This window comes from Pinus tabuliformis, chromosome 7 (genome assembly GCF_031772625.1).
Source record: "Pinus tabuliformis cultivar Carrire ecotype Pingquan chromosome 7, CPIR1, whole genome shotgun sequence".
Lineage (NCBI taxonomy): Eukaryota > Viridiplantae > Streptophyta > Pinopsida > Pinales > Pinaceae > Pinus > Pinus tabuliformis.
Genome location: NC_142293.1, coordinates 550,392,415 through 550,412,146, shown reverse-complemented (window position 1 = coordinate 550,412,146; position 19,732 = coordinate 550,392,415). Strand labels below are relative to the sequence as shown.

General features: G+C 32.7%; 1 protein-coding gene and 1 pseudogene across 1 annotated transcript; both read right to left on the bottom strand.

The window, feature by feature from the left end:
- Positions 1-19,732, bottom strand: part of LOC149248536 (peroxidase 12-like) — a 277,343-nt pseudogene that overhangs the window by 245,724 nt on the left and 11,887 nt on the right.
- On the bottom strand, positions 9,542-17,933 carry LOC149248538 (peroxidase 12-like). The gene is made up of 5 exons (XM_089450375.1): positions 17,873-17,933; positions 11,121-11,269; positions 10,856-11,024; positions 10,082-10,253; positions 9,542-10,037 (listed from the first exon to the last, which is right to left on the bottom strand). Exons 1-5 carry the CDS (start codon positions 17,931-17,933, stop codon positions 10,019-10,021), a joined length of 570 nt encoding a protein of 189 aa, XP_089306501.1. The 3' UTR covers positions 9,542-10,018.

Genomic DNA, 19,732 nt, shown 5'->3' with positions numbered 1-19,732 from the left:
ATAAGTGTTGTAAATGAAGGCCAAATCTACCCAATAAGGGGAGATGGAGTTGTTTGTGAAATATCAAGTGCTGTACATGAAGGCCAAATCTACCCAATGAGGGGAGATGGAGTTGTTTGTGAATTATAGAAAAGAGAGAATTTCCCCAATTTAAACGTTGATGGGTATTGTTAGCCCTCTGTCAGCTGGGGTACATAGACTTTTTTCACCAAAGGTCTTTCTCTCGCAATCTATTTAAGGCTATCCTCCATTCCTACATTGTATTGCAATAAGGTCATCTGATCTTCTTAAAATCCTGCAAAGGGCATTCCTATTGGACTGATTGGATCCATGCTGGTTGTCATAATGTAAACAACATTGATTTCCCAACAAGTTCAGGGATTCTTGGTTTCTCGAGATGCCAAGGAGAATTCCAGACTACCCATATGCATACATCGAGTGTAATCTATTCTCATGAATTAGTCAAATGATTTATGGATGAGGCAAACCCAAACCCTCTAAGGACAGTTGCTTTGACTATGTTCATGGAGCAGTAACTTGTAGGGGAACCCTTTGGACGTGAAGACTCTCTTGTGGATTATACAGAGTATTTTTCATCACCCTTGAATCCGGCGATGAATAGGGGTGACAAATCAATTTTGATTCACTCAACCAAGAACATATACATGGTCTTCCAATAGATCTGAATGACCAACACCATACGCCATTGATTAAGGCACAACTAACACCTCAATGACAAATAGCTGCACAATTCAAGCTATAAAATCAAAATTCATAATATGCGATTAACATTTTTGAGTAGATACCAAGCAGCCTATTATTGCAAAACATTGCATCACTATTGAAATCAGTAGTTAACAGAAATGAAATGCATATACATTTGAAGGATTACTGCAAAAATGATGTGAAAACGATGCAGAGAAATCCTAAACAATGTTAAACCACAACATTGTCTAAGCCCAAGAAATTCTTTGAGCCCAAAAAATGTCACGGCCATACCTATAAAATAAAGGTGGACCTCAAAGGTTGTCAAATTAAACTAGACTTCGAAAGCTGTAGCAGTTCACTGCTCCGAAACTATAATGTATAGAGGTAATGACAAACTGTAACGTATCAAGCTAAAGACAAAGCTTTTAAAAAAAAGACCTCTAAGATCCGCAAAAAAAGAAACTGGAAGACACCTATAGCACATGCAAAAAAAATGTATAATGCAAAAATATATTTCGACACATAAAACCTTGTGGACCCACAATTTTACCACTTTCCTGCCTCTAGTCTTTCTTGCATACCCAAGGTCTCTACTACTATCTCTCTTGCATGTCCAACGTGTCTACTTCCTAGCTAGGTGGAATGGATTGCTCAGCCTGCAAAATAAATAAGTTCGCAGCAAGACCTGATCTTCATATAGCAAGCATCAATCCAGAAGCTAACCAACTCATTAAGCAAGACCTCAGATGAAACTAACCCAAGAGAAGTATCTTAGATTTGAAAGGCCCTTGATTTAGCAAGGAAAGACAGGAAAAAATCTACATGTTGTTGCACTCTCGACAATACGGATCGAACTCCCACAGAGTGAGATAAAGAGGGCCTGTCAGACATGGAATGACAGAGCGAGATAAAGAGGGCTTGTTAGACATGGAATGAGATAAAGAGGGCCTATCAGACATGGCTTCATCATGTTTGTTTACCTATTCATTCTGAGTGAAACATTCCAAGGTGTAGCAACCAAAAATGGCTATGGGTTTCCATCCCAGGCTTGGCTTCCTTTCAAGCCTAGAATCACATGGGCTTCAAGCCCAAGATGGATTCACTTCAGGCCCAAAATCGCCTTCATAGAGCTCAGGGTTTTGCCTCAGGTAATACATGGCCTTCTTTCTAAGTGAGGTTAGCTTCTGAGTTGCGGATACATCTTCTTTCTACCTTATGAACCATGCCCTAAATGCTATGATTTATGAAAACATGAATGCGAATATCTAGCTTCGAGGCCAAAATGGGTATATGGCAGAATATAATGCTCTATACACCTCTGGTAAAGTTATGCAAAATAACACGGAAAGCCAGTAGAAATAGTAAAGTTGTGCAGAAAACAAGAGGTAAGTGAGTATAAATTACCAGAATAGGGATAAAGAGAGCTTGTCAGACATGGAGTGAGATAATGAGGGCTTGTTAGACATGGCTTCGTCATGTTTGTTTACCTATTCATTCTGAGTGAAACATTCCAAGGTGTAGCAGCCATCTCTACATATATATCATCATCTTGCAATAGTGGATTCTTCTCTAACAAGCTTGGAATTTGTTCCTATCATGCAACCTCACTTGAATCCAACAAGGGCATGAGAAGACATGGAACCTCTCTTGAATCCAACAAGGGCATGATATGTCTTCTCATTTGTCATCTTTTTGGATCAGGTCTTTTCGTTTGTGATTTGTTAAGGTATTTTAAACTGGATAGCTAGGAAATAGAGCATGCCTTTCTAGAACCTGTTTTTCTTGGAAGATTAGGAACAAACAAGAGAGACTGGGTTTCAAGCACATTCCTGGATTCCTTTCAGACCTAGAATTGAACTTAGGGTTTTGTTTCAGGCAATACCTGGCCCTCCAGAATCACCTGAAAGTACTTTTGATTGATAAGCCAGTAGAAATGGTAAAATCGTGTAGAAAACAAGAGGTAAATGAGAAAAAATTACCAGAACAGAGATACCCTCCGCAAACCCTTTCCATTTTGCATGCTAGACCTTACATGGAATTTGATTTCCAGCAAACCTTAACCATGATATCCCCACCAGCAAGTAATCCATCCCCACCAGCAAGCAGTCCACTTTCCTTCTCAAACCCTAAAACTGAAATTCCTTAAACCCTGAAACTGAAATTTCTCCACCCTCCTTTGCAAACTCCTCCCTCGCTGAAACTCCTCCTCTCTTCCTTGTCTGAAATTGAAACTCTCCTCCTTGACACCTGAAACTCTCTGCGTTGCTCCTGAAACTCTCTGCTTTGCATTACACTTCCTTGACACTTGGCTCACCGCAGATGCATTTGAACTTAGCCTAAGCCTAAAACTCGTTTTATAAAATATAAAATGAGCGAAATAAACTTTGCCTAAAATGAATGGTCATTCAATTTTAAAATGAACTTTGTATAAAATTACATTGTCCCGTGCATTTTATTGCATCCGAAAACAAATCCTGCAATAAGAGGTCCATTTTTTTACAATCAAAACCTTTACTAGAAAATCAATTGAATAATATAATTTCTATAAAACTTTGGTTAAACCATAAATAGATAAGGGAAAAATTGGTCAAGGGGAATTTAATTGGATTTCAATGATCTACCGATCGCTATAGTCCTGCTAAATGCAGGGACTAATAATGGAAAGATATTAATAAGAGCATAACTTAAATTGAAAACACATCCCAAACCCAAAATAAAAATGTAAACATTATCTCATATCATAATAATTTATTTTTACTATACTTAACCAAAATCTTGATAAACAAATAGATACATTTCCATTCAAGGTTATGATCAATAATAATCATGCAAAGTCATCTTTGCATCAAAATATATGTATGACCATCCGACTCTCACTATATACTGCTCTTTGCATAAATATAAATGGATATATGTGACTATTAAAAATATATATATATAATCCCTTATATAACCAGTTTTTTTGATATTATACTATATAATCCCTTATATAGCCAATTTTTTGATATTATACAACCATATATGTTATTATCTCCAGAACTCTCCATCTCAGCCAAGATATGATAAGGAAGGAATGAAGAATAATGAATACCAAATAATATTTATTAGTCTCCACACAAGTTCCTCATATTGTTGTGTAGAATACCTTCATATCATTGTACCCAAAATAAGCAACACGAATATATCAATGAATTGAGGTTTATAATGCTCAAATCATAACAATTTGAAAGTAAAACGCTCTAATGATTTGTGGGTTTCCCACGATTATGATTTTTCCCACATTTAATTCTTCATTGATTATTTATGGATAAACTACACCTTTTTCCATGATAATTCAAACTCAGTCTTGACATCAGTAGGAGTAATTAGTGAATATTACAACTACGATTTGATTTAGGTTATGTTGTGTCTCAATAATAACATGATGAGCAGCATTTGGACGGATGGGAATAGACAGGTGGTTGGTAAATGGTGTTAATTATTTAGTATGTTGTTATTATTATTATTATTTAATTTTAAGGTTAAAGTCAAGTTAACACTTAATTGGTTTATAAATTTTTTTATTTGTGAGATAGGGATCCATCTGCTCACTGTTAAGTTTATGAAGGTATACATATTCTAACCTTGCTAGGTTTACGAAGGCATACATACTATAAGCCTGTGGTTTTGAGCCCTGTGACCTCTTAAAAATAAACGCATGCTCTTAACCATTAAGTGGAAGCTATAAACTCCAATAACTGAAAAATGAAACTATTCATCAACCAAAATGTTAACTCAAGCTCTAGGAAATAGACTTAGAGGAAGAGTATTTTGGGCTTGTAAAATCTTGATCATGTAAATCTTTTTTGAATTTTAAAGATTTGATTCATCAACCAAAATGATAACTGAAGCTCTAGGAAATAGACTTAGAGGAAGAGTATTTTGGCCTTGTAAAATCTTGATCATGTAAATCATTTTTGAATTTTAAAAATTTGACGTCCTTAAAATCATAAAAAAATTAATTTTTACAAATTATTATTTTATATGATTAAATCTTAATTTTTGAATAGGTCTTTTTATGTAAAAATAATTTATAAATTTGAAATGTGTAATTTTTTATTTGTTTATAAATATTATAAATATATAACAAAAAATTCAAATAGATTTTATATTTTTTAAATTATTTATATAAATTGTTTAATAATATTAAAATAATTTATTTTAGAATTTAGTTGTGATATTAGTCCATTTCATAATTTTAATTAAAATCTATCTTTTTCATGAAATATATAATTTATTATATTGGTGAAATTATATAATAATTATTTCAAAATTAATTATATATTTTAAATTAAAAAATCAAAATAATGGCAATTAATATTTATGTAACAATTTTACAAACCTTCTATAGAATTTCCAGAGGAAGAATGATTACCCATAGAAACTTTATTTCTCTTATTAAAAAAATAAAATTAACTTAGAAACGCCATTTATGGGAAGCCATAAAACGTCAGTACTTATACTTTATCATAAAGTAATTTACTTTTTCACTATGAAGTAATTTACTTGATAGATACTGATAATTATAATATATAAAGTGTCTTTTACAAAATTCTAAAGGAAGAATGACTACGCATAGAAATTTTACTTCAAAAAATTACAAGTGGCTTAGAAACGTGAAGCCATAAAAAGTTATACTCATTTCCTATTTTAAAATAATTTACTTGATAGATATTGATAATTATAATAAAATAATCTATTGGATAGATATTGATAATTATAATATAGAAAGAATACGAGCGTTATATTAAAACATTAAAAAAATTCAATGCATAATTTTAATTTTCCATTTTCATGATAGTGAATGGCAATTGAATACATAATTCTCCACTTCCCTGATGGTGAATAGCATTCTTATATGAAATTAAGATGGAAAAGATCATCCTTATTAGTCCCTGACGTCACGGCTGGGCAGTCGGTACGCATCTCTCCCTCGGTTCCCGCTAAAACGTCCAGCTGCAAAAACGGTGTCTGGTTAGATGCAAAACTCTTCACAATGTTATCAGAATCGGTGGAATCCGTGTACAGACCCTCGTCGGAGGTGAAAAGCACATTTGGAGTTATGAGATCCAAGATTGTTCGTTGACAGTGTCATTAACGAGTGGGCATATCGAATAAAGAGTGTTGGCAAAAGTTATATTTAAACTTTAAAGTTGGATCTACAATTGTGCGTCATGCGGTGATGTTTACCTTGTAGATATAAGCTACTTTGTATGCATGAGCTATATTGAAATTGGGAAATTGGGTTTCCTGGGGTGGGAAGAATTTTGATCGTTAAATAAATGAGAGTACATGATTTGATAGGGAGAGATTTGGAGAAAATATTTTTAGTTTAATACATTATTCATAATTATGAAAGAGTTTTCAGTTTTAAATCAAGGAAAATAAAAAATTAACATATATGTAAATATTTAAATGTTAGTTTAATTAATAATCAGCTTAGATCTATTTTAATTTTTTCTATCTGACTCCCAAACATACACACATTCTCTTCGTATCTATCTATCTCTCTTGCTTGTCTTCCTCTCCCTCTCTTCTTGTTCTCTCCCTCTCTCTATCTCTCCTCCCTCCCACTATCCTCTCTCCCTCACTCTCTCTCCATCTCTCCCTTGTCACTCCCTCTCTCTCTCCACCTTTCTCCTTGTATTTTTTTCTTCATCCCTCCCACTCTCCCTCTCCAAGTCCCTCTCTCTCTCTCCTAGGTTCCTTTCTCTTTTCTTTCCTCTGTCTCTCTTTCTCTCCCACCTCTCTCCCCCCATCACTCCCCTCCCTCTTTTCACTCCAACTATAACGCTATCTCCCTCCCTCTCTCCTTCTCTCTCTCTTTTCACATTCTCTCCCTCTATCTCCCTTGTCACTCACTCTCACTCTCTCTCTCTCTCTACCCATATATCTCAGGTCTTTGCTCTTTACTCCCTCTCTCTCCCACTCTCCTTCTCTCTCTACCCATATATCTCAGGTCTTTGCTCTTTACTCCCTCTCTCTCACTCTCCTTCTCTCTCTCCCCTCTAAAAATATAACAAATTCAATTTAATAATAAAAATATTAAAATTCTATTTGTTATATTTTGATTTTGTGATTAACATTCTTTTAATTAAATCTAAAAAGAAAAAGTGGTTATAATTACTTTTGAGATATATTTAAAACCTTTATCCTCACGGCTATTAAAAATATTCCCATAGAAATTAAATCAAGGTTTTAATAAAATTAAAAACGAGAATACTTTTATAATGTGAAATTTCTATAATATAAATAATATTATTAAGAACTAGCATAGATCTATATGAACTAAGGATTAAATCATGGTTTTAATAAAATTAAAAATGAGAATACTTTTATAATGTGAAATTTCTATAATATAAATAATATTATTAAGAACTAGTATAGATCTATCTAAGCTAAGGATACAAGTGATGAGTGCAATCAAAGTGACTAACAATAATATAAGGAAAGCTAGTGGATGATTTTTTAGGTTATTCATTATTGTATTTTGTTTACATGAATGATCCAAAATATAGGTTTAATATTTTACAACCGATTGAGGTTCTTAAATTTAGAAACTCTCTTAAACACAATACATTGTGATCAAATTTAAGAGAGAGAGGAAGGGGCCTGAGAGAGAGGGAGGGAGATAATGACTCAAGAGAGAGAGAGAAAGAGAGAGATAGAGAGTAATGGGGGAGAGAGAGAGAGGTGAGATTTAGAGGGAGGGAGAGAGAGAGGAAGGCAGATAGAGAAGGAGAGAGGGAGTAAAGAACAAAGACATAGAGAGGTAAAGGTTGATAAAGAGAGAGAGTGAGTGATAAGGGAGATATAGGGAGAGAAGCTGAAGTGAGAGAGAGGGAGACACAGAGATGGAGGGGAGAGAGAAGGAGAGAAGGAGGGAGATAGTGACATAATTGGAGGGAAGAGAGAGTGAGTGATTGATGAGGGAGAGAGAGGGAGGGAGCTGGGAGAGAAATAGAGATGGAGAAAGGAAGAGAGGGAGGGTTCTCAAGTGAGGAGAGGGAGATGGAGTTGGAGGGGGAGAGTGGGAGGGATGAAGAAAGACATAGAGGGAGAAAGGTGGAGATAGAGAGGGAGTGAAAAGGGAGAGATGGAGAGAGAGTAAGGGGAGAGGAGAGTGGGAGGGAAGAGAGATAGAGAGAGAGAAGGGGAAGAGAGAGAGAGGGAGAGGAAGTGGGAAGCAGAGGTATAGATATATATGGAGAGAGTGTGTATGCCTCAGGAATGAGATAGAGAGAGTGAAAAATAAAGAGACACATATATACAAATATAGATATTATATAACATTATATAACCAGCCTAGATTCATCTTAACCTCGGGTCTATCAAGTGGCGCTTGATAGATCCTAGGCTACGATAGATCTAGGGTGGTTATTAATTGAGCCAACATTTAAATTTTTACACTCTTCCCATTTATACCACTTTCAAAATTTTATTTATTACTTTTAACTTTTTGTTTATTATTTTGAGCTCACATTTAAAATTGTTTATATACTTACATTACAACTACACATCTACCCTATACTCCACTGCCGAATTAAATAGTTATATTTAATACTTTCCTTTTATATTAATCCATTTGATACTTTCTCTAATAAAAATATATCAAATATAAATCCATACTTCCATCCCATATAATAAGTCTATAATTTATTATATTGTTGATATTCATTATTAAATTAGGTAATAATTATTTCAAAATTAATTATACATAAATTAAATAAAAAATTTAAATAAAAATAATAATATTATAATTTATGAAAAATTATTAAAAACTAAAATAAACTCACCAAAAACATTTACATCTTACTTGATAGATATTGATGATTATAATATATAAAGCTCCTATTACAATATATAAAGTACCTTTTACAAAATTTCTAAACGAAAAATGATATCAAATAGGAATTTTATTTTTCTCATTAAGAAGATAAAATTATCTTACAAACGCTCATTTTCTATTATAAAATAATTTACTTCATATAAATGGATAATTATAATATATAAAGTGTGTATTGAAAGAAAACGTTTCAATACATAAATTTTCTAACATTTCAATACATAATTTTCCTGATAGTGAATAGCAAACTTATACAAATTTAAGACACGAAGATCAACCTTGCTCAGAAATTACAATTTAAAGTTATGGCTGGACTGTGAAGAAAGCACCATCACAGAACTTTATTTAAAAATGAAGATATCTAAATTTCTATCTGAAGGCCATGAACATCATGATCCTTTATTGCAAGCTACCAACTAAAGTAACATGTGAACTGTGAAGACGAAGACCTTTTACCGTATTTCATTTTCATTTTAGACCTTTTACCACTACCAGAAAGTTGAAGAATATACAAGATGGTTTTATTGATAATAGAAGGTATGTAGGTGGTTTTATTTATATCGAATCTTTGAAACCTCGGCAAAAAATATTAAGAGTGAATAGTGGATTAGCAATAGAGATACATGCCCATCTTCCAAATCATGGTATAGTTATAATCTTAAAATCTGCAATTTACAGATATAAACATTTATAAATTTAAGATATACAAAGATATTTAAAATAAATTTAACATGTATAGATATTTGGTATAAATTTAATATAATATTGGAGAGACTTGAATGGAGAAAACAATCATATACATTTTTATAATTTACATAATAATCATAAATTAAATCTTTAATTAAAAAATAATAATAATAAACATATAAAAAAATATTTATTACAAATTTAATAAAAAAAATTTAAAGATAAAAATCATTTTTTTCCACTTATTTAATATAATTAAATATGAATTAGTTTATTTTTTTCTAACTATATATATAACAAAACGTCTGACTTAACCATGCCATATAAAATGATAAACCATCACTGTGATGAAATAAAATGCAACTGTAAGGATGACGAGGGGGAATATGGATAAAGTTTCGGGTATGTAGTGGCATGCTGCAGCTGGCAGAGTAAAGCAGGAACACGTAGACTGCTGGTATGGGAGAACTGCTCTACTATAGCCCTCGTATTTGCTTCCCGTAACAAGGGTTTTATCATTTTACTGCGCTGTACCGTTTCGCTCCGCGCTCGACAATTAGGCTCCGGTCACCTTCGCCAGCCTTTCTTGCTGCTACCTCGATGGTTAACCATAGGCAGCTGGCGATCTGCACCCCCGAACAGCTATAGACCTCCATCTTGTTGACTACTCGGAGGAACCGTTGGTAAAAGGCTCAATCTGGACGACCCCACATTCAACCAAGGAAGGCTCCACTCCTTTTAGCTGTGAGTTGCGGGCCTAGCTCTGTTTTCGGGTCCTTTGAACCACCCGGTGTTGCGGGCCTAGCTCTGTTTTCGGGTCCTTTGAACCACCCGGTGATTCTACAGGACGACCCCCTGACCCGGCCATCCCTTTCCACTCCCCCGCCGCTGCCGTCATCTTCTTGACTAGGGTTTGCCTCAGGTTGCATTAACCCTAACCCTTGGGAGACTAGTGCTGGTCTTCTCTCTTTCCCTTCATACTTAAGGGACTTCATACTCAACTAATTATATTAGTAAAACTTGACTTAAAAAGTAAAATTATAACTAAAAAACAATAATTTTGAAAAAACAAATACATAGTTTCAACTCCTAAATGCATTGCAAGAATAAACATAACACATAAATCAACTGATTTATCTTCCCTTCTCATCTAATGAACATTCCAAAATCTTCTAAGGTACCCAGCATAGGATTGAAATTGTCAATTGAAATAACAGTCATCATCATAATTTTGAAGCTATATGGTTTATATTCCAGAATGAGATGAACAAGAGTCAATTGTTGAACCTTATTACTTGCCATAAGTTTAGATTCTATGATATTAGAAAACTCAGAAGGATGCCCCGACTTTTTTACTACCTATGTCATTAGAGGGATATTGGAAATCCGCAATCTGAGTAAGGATATAGGATGTAATTGTATGGGCATTTTTGTGTTTATTGCATATTTCAGAATTTGTCATAAGTTAATAGTTTTATTTATCTTAATAGTCAGATTCAGAAACATTTACTAACTATCCAATCTACATAAATCAAGTATCACTCGAATAAAAACTAAAGAGTCGAAGTATCAAACCTGAAAGGGCTACCAAATCTGTCAAATTGAATCCCTTGGAATCAGAAATGGTCTGCAGCGTCGTTAAGTTTGAAAGTGGACTTTCCAAATTGTTACCAACGACCGTTGAATTGGTGTAGTCTAGGTCATCTCTGCGCCCAAGCGGTACTGGATAATCCCGACCTCCGGCCTTCAAAATGACAAGTTGTATCAATCCAATTGCAATTTTCCATCAGAAACAACAGATCCATAAATTATAATGGCACAACAGTAGTGTAGTACCAACCGTAGCGACGGAGTCACGAGCAGCCAAAGACAGAATATCCGCGCACGATACAACCCCGCTGCAGTTGGGTTCTACAGCGTCCTTGATTTCGTTGATGATCGCGATGGCGGTGGCTCTCAGTGTGAGGTTTGGAGTATCCTCCAGCTCACCTGGATCGCTTGACGTTTGTCAGCAGCAGAGATGCATCGCAACCCTTTGAGGATAAGAGCAAGAGTCTTGGATTCATAGCACTTCGAAATCTGTAAGACGTATATAGGTGCAATATGCAATACTCAATCATTATAATCCGTATTTCATTTTCATATTAGACCTTTTACCGCTACCAGAAAGTTGAAGAATATACAAGATGGTTTTATTGATAATAGAAGGTATGTAGGTGGTTTTATTTATATCAAATCTTTGAAACCTCGGCAAAAAATATTAAGAGTGCATAGTGGATTAGCAATAGAGATACATGCCCATCTTCCAAATCATGGTATGTGTATAATCTCAAAATCTGCAATTTATAGATATAAATATCTATAAATTTAACATATACAAAGATATTTAAAATAAATTTAACGTGTATAGATATTTGGTATAAATTTAATATAATATTAGAGAGAATTGAATATAGCAAACAATCATATATATTTTTATAATTTAGATAATAATAATAAATTAAATCTGTGATTAAAAATAATAATAATAAATATATATAAAAAAAAATTATTACAAATTTAATAAATTTCTTAAAGATAAAAATCACTTTTTTCACGTATTTAATATAATTAAATCTGATTAAAAAAATATTTCTATATATATTATATATATAACAAAACATCTTAATATATAATTTGGTAATGCTAATTTAATGATAGAAAAATTCATAATGTTTTGAGCTATACTTCAAATAAATAAAATAAAAATTACATAAATATAGGTATGAAATTTTATAAAAAGAAAAACATCTATTTTAAATATTAGTAAAACAATTAACATTATTGTAATTTTTTAAGAAAAAAATGAAAACAATTAATATTATTTTATCTTATTTTTTTAAGGTTAAAAAAAATATTATAGATTTTTTTCTTTATGTAGGGGTAAAACTTATCATAACTCATTGTGAGACAACTATCACATAGAATTATTTACTCGTGATCCCTGAGGGAATAGATCTGGGCACCTACATTTCGGCACCTACCACATGACACGAACATGTTTCCTTACATCCTAAAAAGATGAGATGTTAGAGAAGCAAAAGTAAAAACAATTTTAATTATTACTTTAATCAATTTATAATCATACAAAATCATCTTTGCATCAACATATATGTATAAGTATCTGACTCTCACTATATACTCTTCTTTTCATAATGCTAAATAAATATATCTAGACTATAACAAAAAAATATTATAATCACTTATATAACCAATTTTTTTATATTATACTACAACCATATATGTTATTATCTCCAAAACTCTCCATCTCATCCAAGATGTGATAAGGAAAGAATGAAGAATAATGAATACCAAATAATATTTATGAATCTCCACAAGTTCCTCAAGTTGTTGTGTAGAATACTTTCATATTATGGCACCCAAAATAAGCAACACTAATATATCAATGAATTGAGGTTTATAATGTTCAAATCATAACGATTTGAAATTAAAGCCCTCTAATGATATTTGAGTTTCCCACGATTATGATTTTTCCCACATTTAATTCTTCGTTGATTATTTATGGATAACCTACGCCTTCTGCCATCTAGAATTGTCGTGTTATGATAATTCAAACTCAGTCTTGACATTAGTAGGAGTAATTAGTGAATATTACAAGTACGATTTAGGTTTTGTTGTGTCTAAATAATAACATGAAGAGCAGTAGATGGACCGGTGCGATATACAGGTGGTCGATAAATGATATTAATTATTTAGTACGTTGGTATTATTATTATTATCTAATTTTAAGTTTAAAGTCAAGTTGAACATTAAATTGGTTTATAGATTTTTTTATTTGTGGGATAAAGGAAGCAATACGTACCCATTTAGAATTCTCGTGCTATGATAATTCTCAAACTCAGTCTTGACATTAGTAGGAGTAATTAGTGAATATTACAGGTACGATTTAGGTTATGTTGTGTCTGAATAATAACATGAAGAGCAGCAGATGGACCGGTGGAATAAACGGGTGGTTGATAAATGATATTAATTATTTAGTAGGTTTGTATTATAATTATCTAATTTTAAGTTTAAAGTCAAGTTGAACATTAAATTGGTTTATAGATTTTTTTATTTGTGGGATAAAGGAAGCAATACATACTTTAATTTTGTGACCGGTGGAATAAACGGGTGGTTGATAAATGATATTAATTATTTAGTAGGTTGGTATTATTATTATATAATTTTAAGTTTAAAGTCAAGTTGAACATTAAATTGGTTTATAGATTTTTTTATTTGTGGGATAGAGGAAGCAATACATACTTTAATTTTGTGGTTTTGAACCTGTGACCTCTTAAAAAGAAATACATGCTCTTAACCATTAGATCGAAGCTATAAACTCCAAAATTTGAAAAATAAAACTTTTCATCAACCAAAATGTTAACTGAAGCTCTCCGAGATAGACTTAAATCAAGAGTATTTTGGCATTGTAAAATGTAAATCATTTTTGAATTTTAAAGATTTGAAATCCTTAAAATCATAAAAACATTAATTTTTATGAATTATTATTTCATATGATTAAATCTTAATTTTTGAATTGGTCTTTTAATGTAAAAAAAAATTATAAATTTGAAATGTGTAATTTTTTATTTGTTTATAAATATTATAAATATATAATAAAATTCAAATAATTTTTTTATTTTTTAAATTATTTATATAAATTGGTTAATAATATTAAAATAATTTATTTTAAGACTTAATTGTGATATTAGTCCATTTCATAATTTTAATTAAAATCTATCTTTTTCATCCTAAATAGTAAATATATAGTTTATTATATTGGTGAAATTCATTATAAAACTATATAATAATTATTTCAAAATTAATTATATATTTTAAATTAAAAAATTAAAATAATGGTAATTAATATTTACGTAACAATTTTACAAACCTTTTATAGAATTTCCAAAGGAAGAAGGATTACCCATAGAAATTTTATTTCTCTTATTTAAAAAATAAAATTAAATTAACTTAGAAACACCATTTATGGGAAGCCATAAAAACGTTAGTACTTATACTTTATTATAAAGTAATTTACTCTTTTACTATAAAGTTATTTACTTGATAGATACTGATAATTATAATATATAAAGTGCCTTTACAAAATTCTAAAGGAAGAATGACTACACATAGAAATTTTACTTTTCCCATTAAAAAATTAAAATTGGTTTAGAAACGTGAAGCCATAAAAAGTTAGTACTCATTTCCTATTTCAAAATAATTTACTTGATAGATAGTGATAATTATAATAAAATAATCTACTTAATAGATATTGATAATTATAATATATAAATTGTGTATAGAAAGTATACTAGCGTTATATTAAAACATTAAAACAATTCAATACATAATTTTCCATTTTCCTCATAGTGAATAGAAATTGAATACATAATCTTCCACTTTCTTGATGGTGAATAGCACTCTTATATGAAATTAAGACCGAAAAGATTATCCTTATTAGTCCCTGCCTTAGTCGTTTTTTAAATTAACTAAAGTTTTATTTTATATTTGATAAATAATGGTCATACTTTAGTCTAATAAGGTATTAAATAATTTTTCTGGTCAGTAAAACCTTTATCATTTTATTTGGCTTCTTCCCAGATAGTTTATTTATAGTATTTTTATAATTTCTTACTTGAAGAAATTTAGGTTATTAGTATTTTTTCAAAAAAAATAATATTGACATTAATCTATTAGTATTAAAAGTTTGGTTTGGGAATGTTTAGTGTCATAATATATATGTCATTTTTATTAGTCCCTGCCGCTAACGACATGGGACTATAGTAATCGGTTTGTAGTCTTAGCATTAATCTATTTGCAAGTAACCTAAAGTTTTCCATTGGCATTTCATGAAATACCTTTGATCAACCTATCGAATAAAGGCATTGGTTTTTATAGGCAATAATATTTTTTTGATCTTATTTGGCCTTTTCCCGAGGCGAAGAGACCATAAATATTTAATAGCAAAAATTGGTTTCATTAATATTTTCAAAAGATAAACTAATGCCAACATTATTTCTTGACATCAAATGTTTGGTTTGAGAAGGGTCATTAAATTAGTTACCGAAGGTCCCCAGTACCGCGACCCTTAATTCATCCCTACCCATTAACTTCCATAGAGAATTCACATGTTTAAACACATGGCAAGGAGTTCTGATGTTTAAACACCTGGCTAACACATGTTGAAAGTTTGATACATGTTGAAAGTAATTTGCATGGCGGTACCCATTTGTCCACTTCCAAAGACTATATCTTAGCAAGACTTCATTAGCTTTTTGCATATTTCACAAACCAAAATTGCTCCAATGCTGGATGCTTTGATTCTCATGGCTCTCATGGCAGAATGTTTGAAGCCACACTGAAAATATGGCAGAATGTTGAAGCCACACCGCAGATATGGTAGGATCTACAGATATGAGCATCTCTCATGGATCTCATGGCAGAATGTTTAAGCCACACTGAAGATATGGCAAGATCTGCAGATATCGCAGGATGCTCAAGCTACACTATATGGAGAACAAAAAACACAGAAAAATACACAATGATAAAGAACAAGGACAACAAAAAACTAAGGTGGGTACACAAAAATAAGGCGGATACTAAGGTGGGTACACAAAAATAAGGCGGATACTATGGCACTAAGGTTAATAAAACTACAACTATATTAGTCTTTGTACCATGGGAAAACACACAACAAACACTGGATTCTTGCAGAACGAACGCAAGTGATGAGAGAATGCAAGTGGCCAATGGAGACAACACAAAGGTCTTTAGCGCATGCTTTCCTTACAGATCGCCACTGCTGATGGCTAAGGTCGCCTATAGAGGCGAAGGGAGCATTGTCTACATTTAATTAACCCTAGGATCACTGCACTTAAATAACAGAAAATTCTGCAACATGACTTGCATCCATTAATCAACTGCAATCACATATTTCAGCGAAATTAACTAGAAATTAAAGCAGAAACACCGACATAGTTAGATTTTTGGGATGCTTGAATTTATGTTAAGAAAAACTTCTCTGGGTATAATGACATAGCACCGAAAATAAATCAATTCTTATCAATTAGGATTACAGAGTACATAAGCTTCCTCCATTAAATCTTAAGTCTGGTATCCCTTCCTGCCTCCGGAAACGGTGAAGCATTTACAATGGGATAGCCCTTTTGGCAAGTCTGGGGCCTTTTTCAAGTAGAGTAGGTAGCTATTCTTGAGGGGAGAGTACATTAGCATGCAGTATTGTTGGGTGACTGCAGATTGGTATTTGACCTTGCTTTCTAATTTCAACTTTATTTTTCTTTGGAAACATCAATATGTGTTTAAGAATATGTGTTTAAGAATGAGGTTAGCTCTTTGTACAGAAAATTCTACAACATGACTTGCATCTATTAATCAACTGCAATTAGAGATTTCAGCAAAATTAACTAGGAATTAAAGCAGAAACACCCACATAGTCAGATTTCAGGGATGATTGAATTTATGTCAAGAAAACCCTCTCTAGGTATAAGGACATAGCACCGAAAGGAAATCAATTCTTATCGATGAGAATTACGTAGTACATAAGATTCCTCCATTAAATCTTAAGTATGGTATTAAACTTTGGGTGAACTACAAATCTCGTGTCTGGTATTAAACTTTGGGTGAACTACAAGCCAAAGACAAGAAGTTAACGCAAAAGGGAGAACAATGCAAGCAACAACTCAACTTCCTAAATTAACACTAAACAACAGCTCACTAATCAAAAACTCAAACGATAACTCAACTGCCTAAATTAACACTAATTGACTAATCGGCCATGGTTGTTAAGGAGGTTATAAGCACCAAAACGAGGAGCCATCCACTCAGGCCAAGAGGCAGAAAAGCAGGTAAAAGATCAAAAGATCAACTGGATCAACGAAGGAGGAGCAGAGAACCCTACCATTCGCCAGAAGTGGAGGACCTAAATAGTAAACACCAACAAAGTTTTCTCCCTTTCAAGTAGCAGCATATGTAGGACCTTAAAGGACAGTGACTAAATCTCTTTCCCCTTAGATGCTCAAAAGCTGAAAATTGTGCCTAGGGTTACATGTTGTAGTCGCAAAAACTCAAAATATTTCAGATTGATGGTCCAAATTCACCAATTTACATTTAAAAACACGATGAAGAAACCAAATGATAAGTATGCCTCCTTCTGTATCCATGAACCTAGCTTGAAATCACTCCCGGCTTCAAAAACAGACAAAGGCTCCCCCAGAGGCTTGTCTTCAAATCCTCGGAACCGATCATCCTCCCTCAAGGACTCCGAACCTACACTGGAATCATATATACTGATTTCCAAATTTGATTCATTGAAAAATGACTGTCTCTGAATATTATCACAAAGCACATCGATTAAGTAAGGATGATCACATGATATTATCCTCAAACACTTAATTTCAGCGTCGGTGAAGGATCCATTCGAACCCTTAGCATCAGAGCTATGTTGAAATATATCCGTTTTCAGACTCTAAAGTTCGTGAGATGAAACAAAGTCATCAATTTTGGTGGCGACTCTCTGAAAGTTCTGGTCTCTACCGAATGACGATTCAATTACTTCTTCTTCACTAGTTTCGTCATTAACGGATTGTACACCCATCTTCGAGATTCAGAACCTTAATTAGGCCGTCCTACGGTATAATCAAGATTTCAAGGTTGATGTGTCAAGATGCCATATCGATTTGTCCCATTTACATTTCACCAACGTGATTTGCAACCAGGTTTGAAGTTAAACACTATCTACCCATACTGCCATATCCACATTTTACCGGACAAAGATATGAAAGCATGCACATTATCTTTACATTCAAAAACATTAATAACGTGACAATAGACATTGACATTTGGAAGGGGCTACTTCTTGCCCCATCTTCAGCCAGAAATTAATGTGATTTTCGCAACGAGCTCTGAAGTTGAATATCTCTTTCATATATTTAATCGTAAGGGATAGGTATTATGGCTTTGAGACGACGTTACTCCGCCGATCCTTGCATTTGTGGACCATAAATCGGCCGTTGTTCCTTCCTCGATGCCAAGAACAATGCCTCACCAGAACACATAATGGTGATGCGAATTGGTTTGACTCCGTGTTGAGCCTTTGAAAAATTTCTCGTCTGTAGGTGTCGGTAACTTCATTTTTGTAGGATGAATAAAGTTTCAGAATCAACATGTTAAAGGGAGATAAGGTACTGAAGTTTGATATCTCTCTCCAATGTGGTTCCTTTATTTCCCATTGTATCAACCTCTAAATTCGGGTCGCTTTTAAATATTATAAGATGTTGAATTTGCAGACCAATTCTTTGCAGCATGGCCGGAAGTGTAATTGAGTTAAGTTGAATCAAGTTTTTGTGTGATCGGTAGAAAACTGGCAGCTGGTAGAAGACTTTGAATCAAGTTTTTGTGTGTGTGTTTTGTGGGTTAAATATTGTGTTTCCCCTCTTTACTTTTCCAATAAATTAATATCAAAGAGTGGTTAAAACAACAGTATCCAAAATATGCAAGTGAATGCAAAGACCCAAAGAGAAAATTCGTTACGGTTGATTGGAGGAGCTTCAGCGACACGATAAAGGAGCCAAATGATTTCAGAAGTAAAAAAGTCTGCAACAACAGGTTGCAGAAAATAAGGTATAAGTCACTTGTCATAGTTGAAAGTGATGGAAAAGTGGAGGAGACAAAACATCAATTCATACACAAAACAAGATCTGCTGTTTTTGTATTGATCACATAAAACTTAATTCTTATAATAAACTTGGTGAAGGGTATTTAACATTTTCCAACTAGTGACTTGACTAAAATATCTTGACATGCACACTGACATGCATAGTAAATTAACTCACACTCTAAATAGAAATTACAAATATAAATTGCACTTAAATCTTCATCCATCACTCTACTCGAATCAACGCTCACTTAACTCACCCTAATTTTAACTAACTCGTAATTACTATTTCCAACCGAAAATCCACCATCGGTGCATCTGCATCAGAATCCGAAGGCAGCGTGCCGAGAGGAGAGCCGACAAAAAAATTTCAAAAGATTGTTTCAAAATTTGAAAAGATTGTTTTAACATGTCGCAGCTGATTCGAGGCTAAATGGTGCGTTCAGTGTGAATTGAATGAAAGACTAGGTGTATACTCTGTTTGAAAAAGACGACAGAATGAAGTCAAGAAAGTAAGTCATCGTTAGTGCGTATATTGTGGTAAGTATAAAGAGGTTTTGGTATCCGAAAGTGGTTCATAAAGACAATAAATAAATAAAGGGTAAGTTTTAAAAGGATTATTTAAAAAAGGTTTCGATGCTTGAAGATCAGAGCAGAGTGTGTCTTGAATATAAATTCAAGAAAAATTAATGAAAAATTGTAACGGTAGCAAGTAAAGAAATATGGAGCTTACAATAAGA

Excerpts from the sequence above, each read along its gene's own strand:
- LOC149248538 (XM_089450375.1), bottom strand. The coding sequence starts at position 17,933 with ATGGGTGTACAATCCGTTAATGACGAAACTAGTGAAGAAGAAGTAATT. Across the intron at positions 11,270-17,872 it reads AGTAATTGAATCGTCATTCG|GTGAGCTGGAGGATACTCCA; the intron begins GTAGAGACCAGA and ends CAAGCGATCCAG. Across the intron at positions 10,254-10,855 it reads AGATTTGGTAGCCCTTTCAG|GGAAAGAGAGAAGACCAGCA; the intron begins GTTTGATACTTC and ends TTAAGTATGAAG.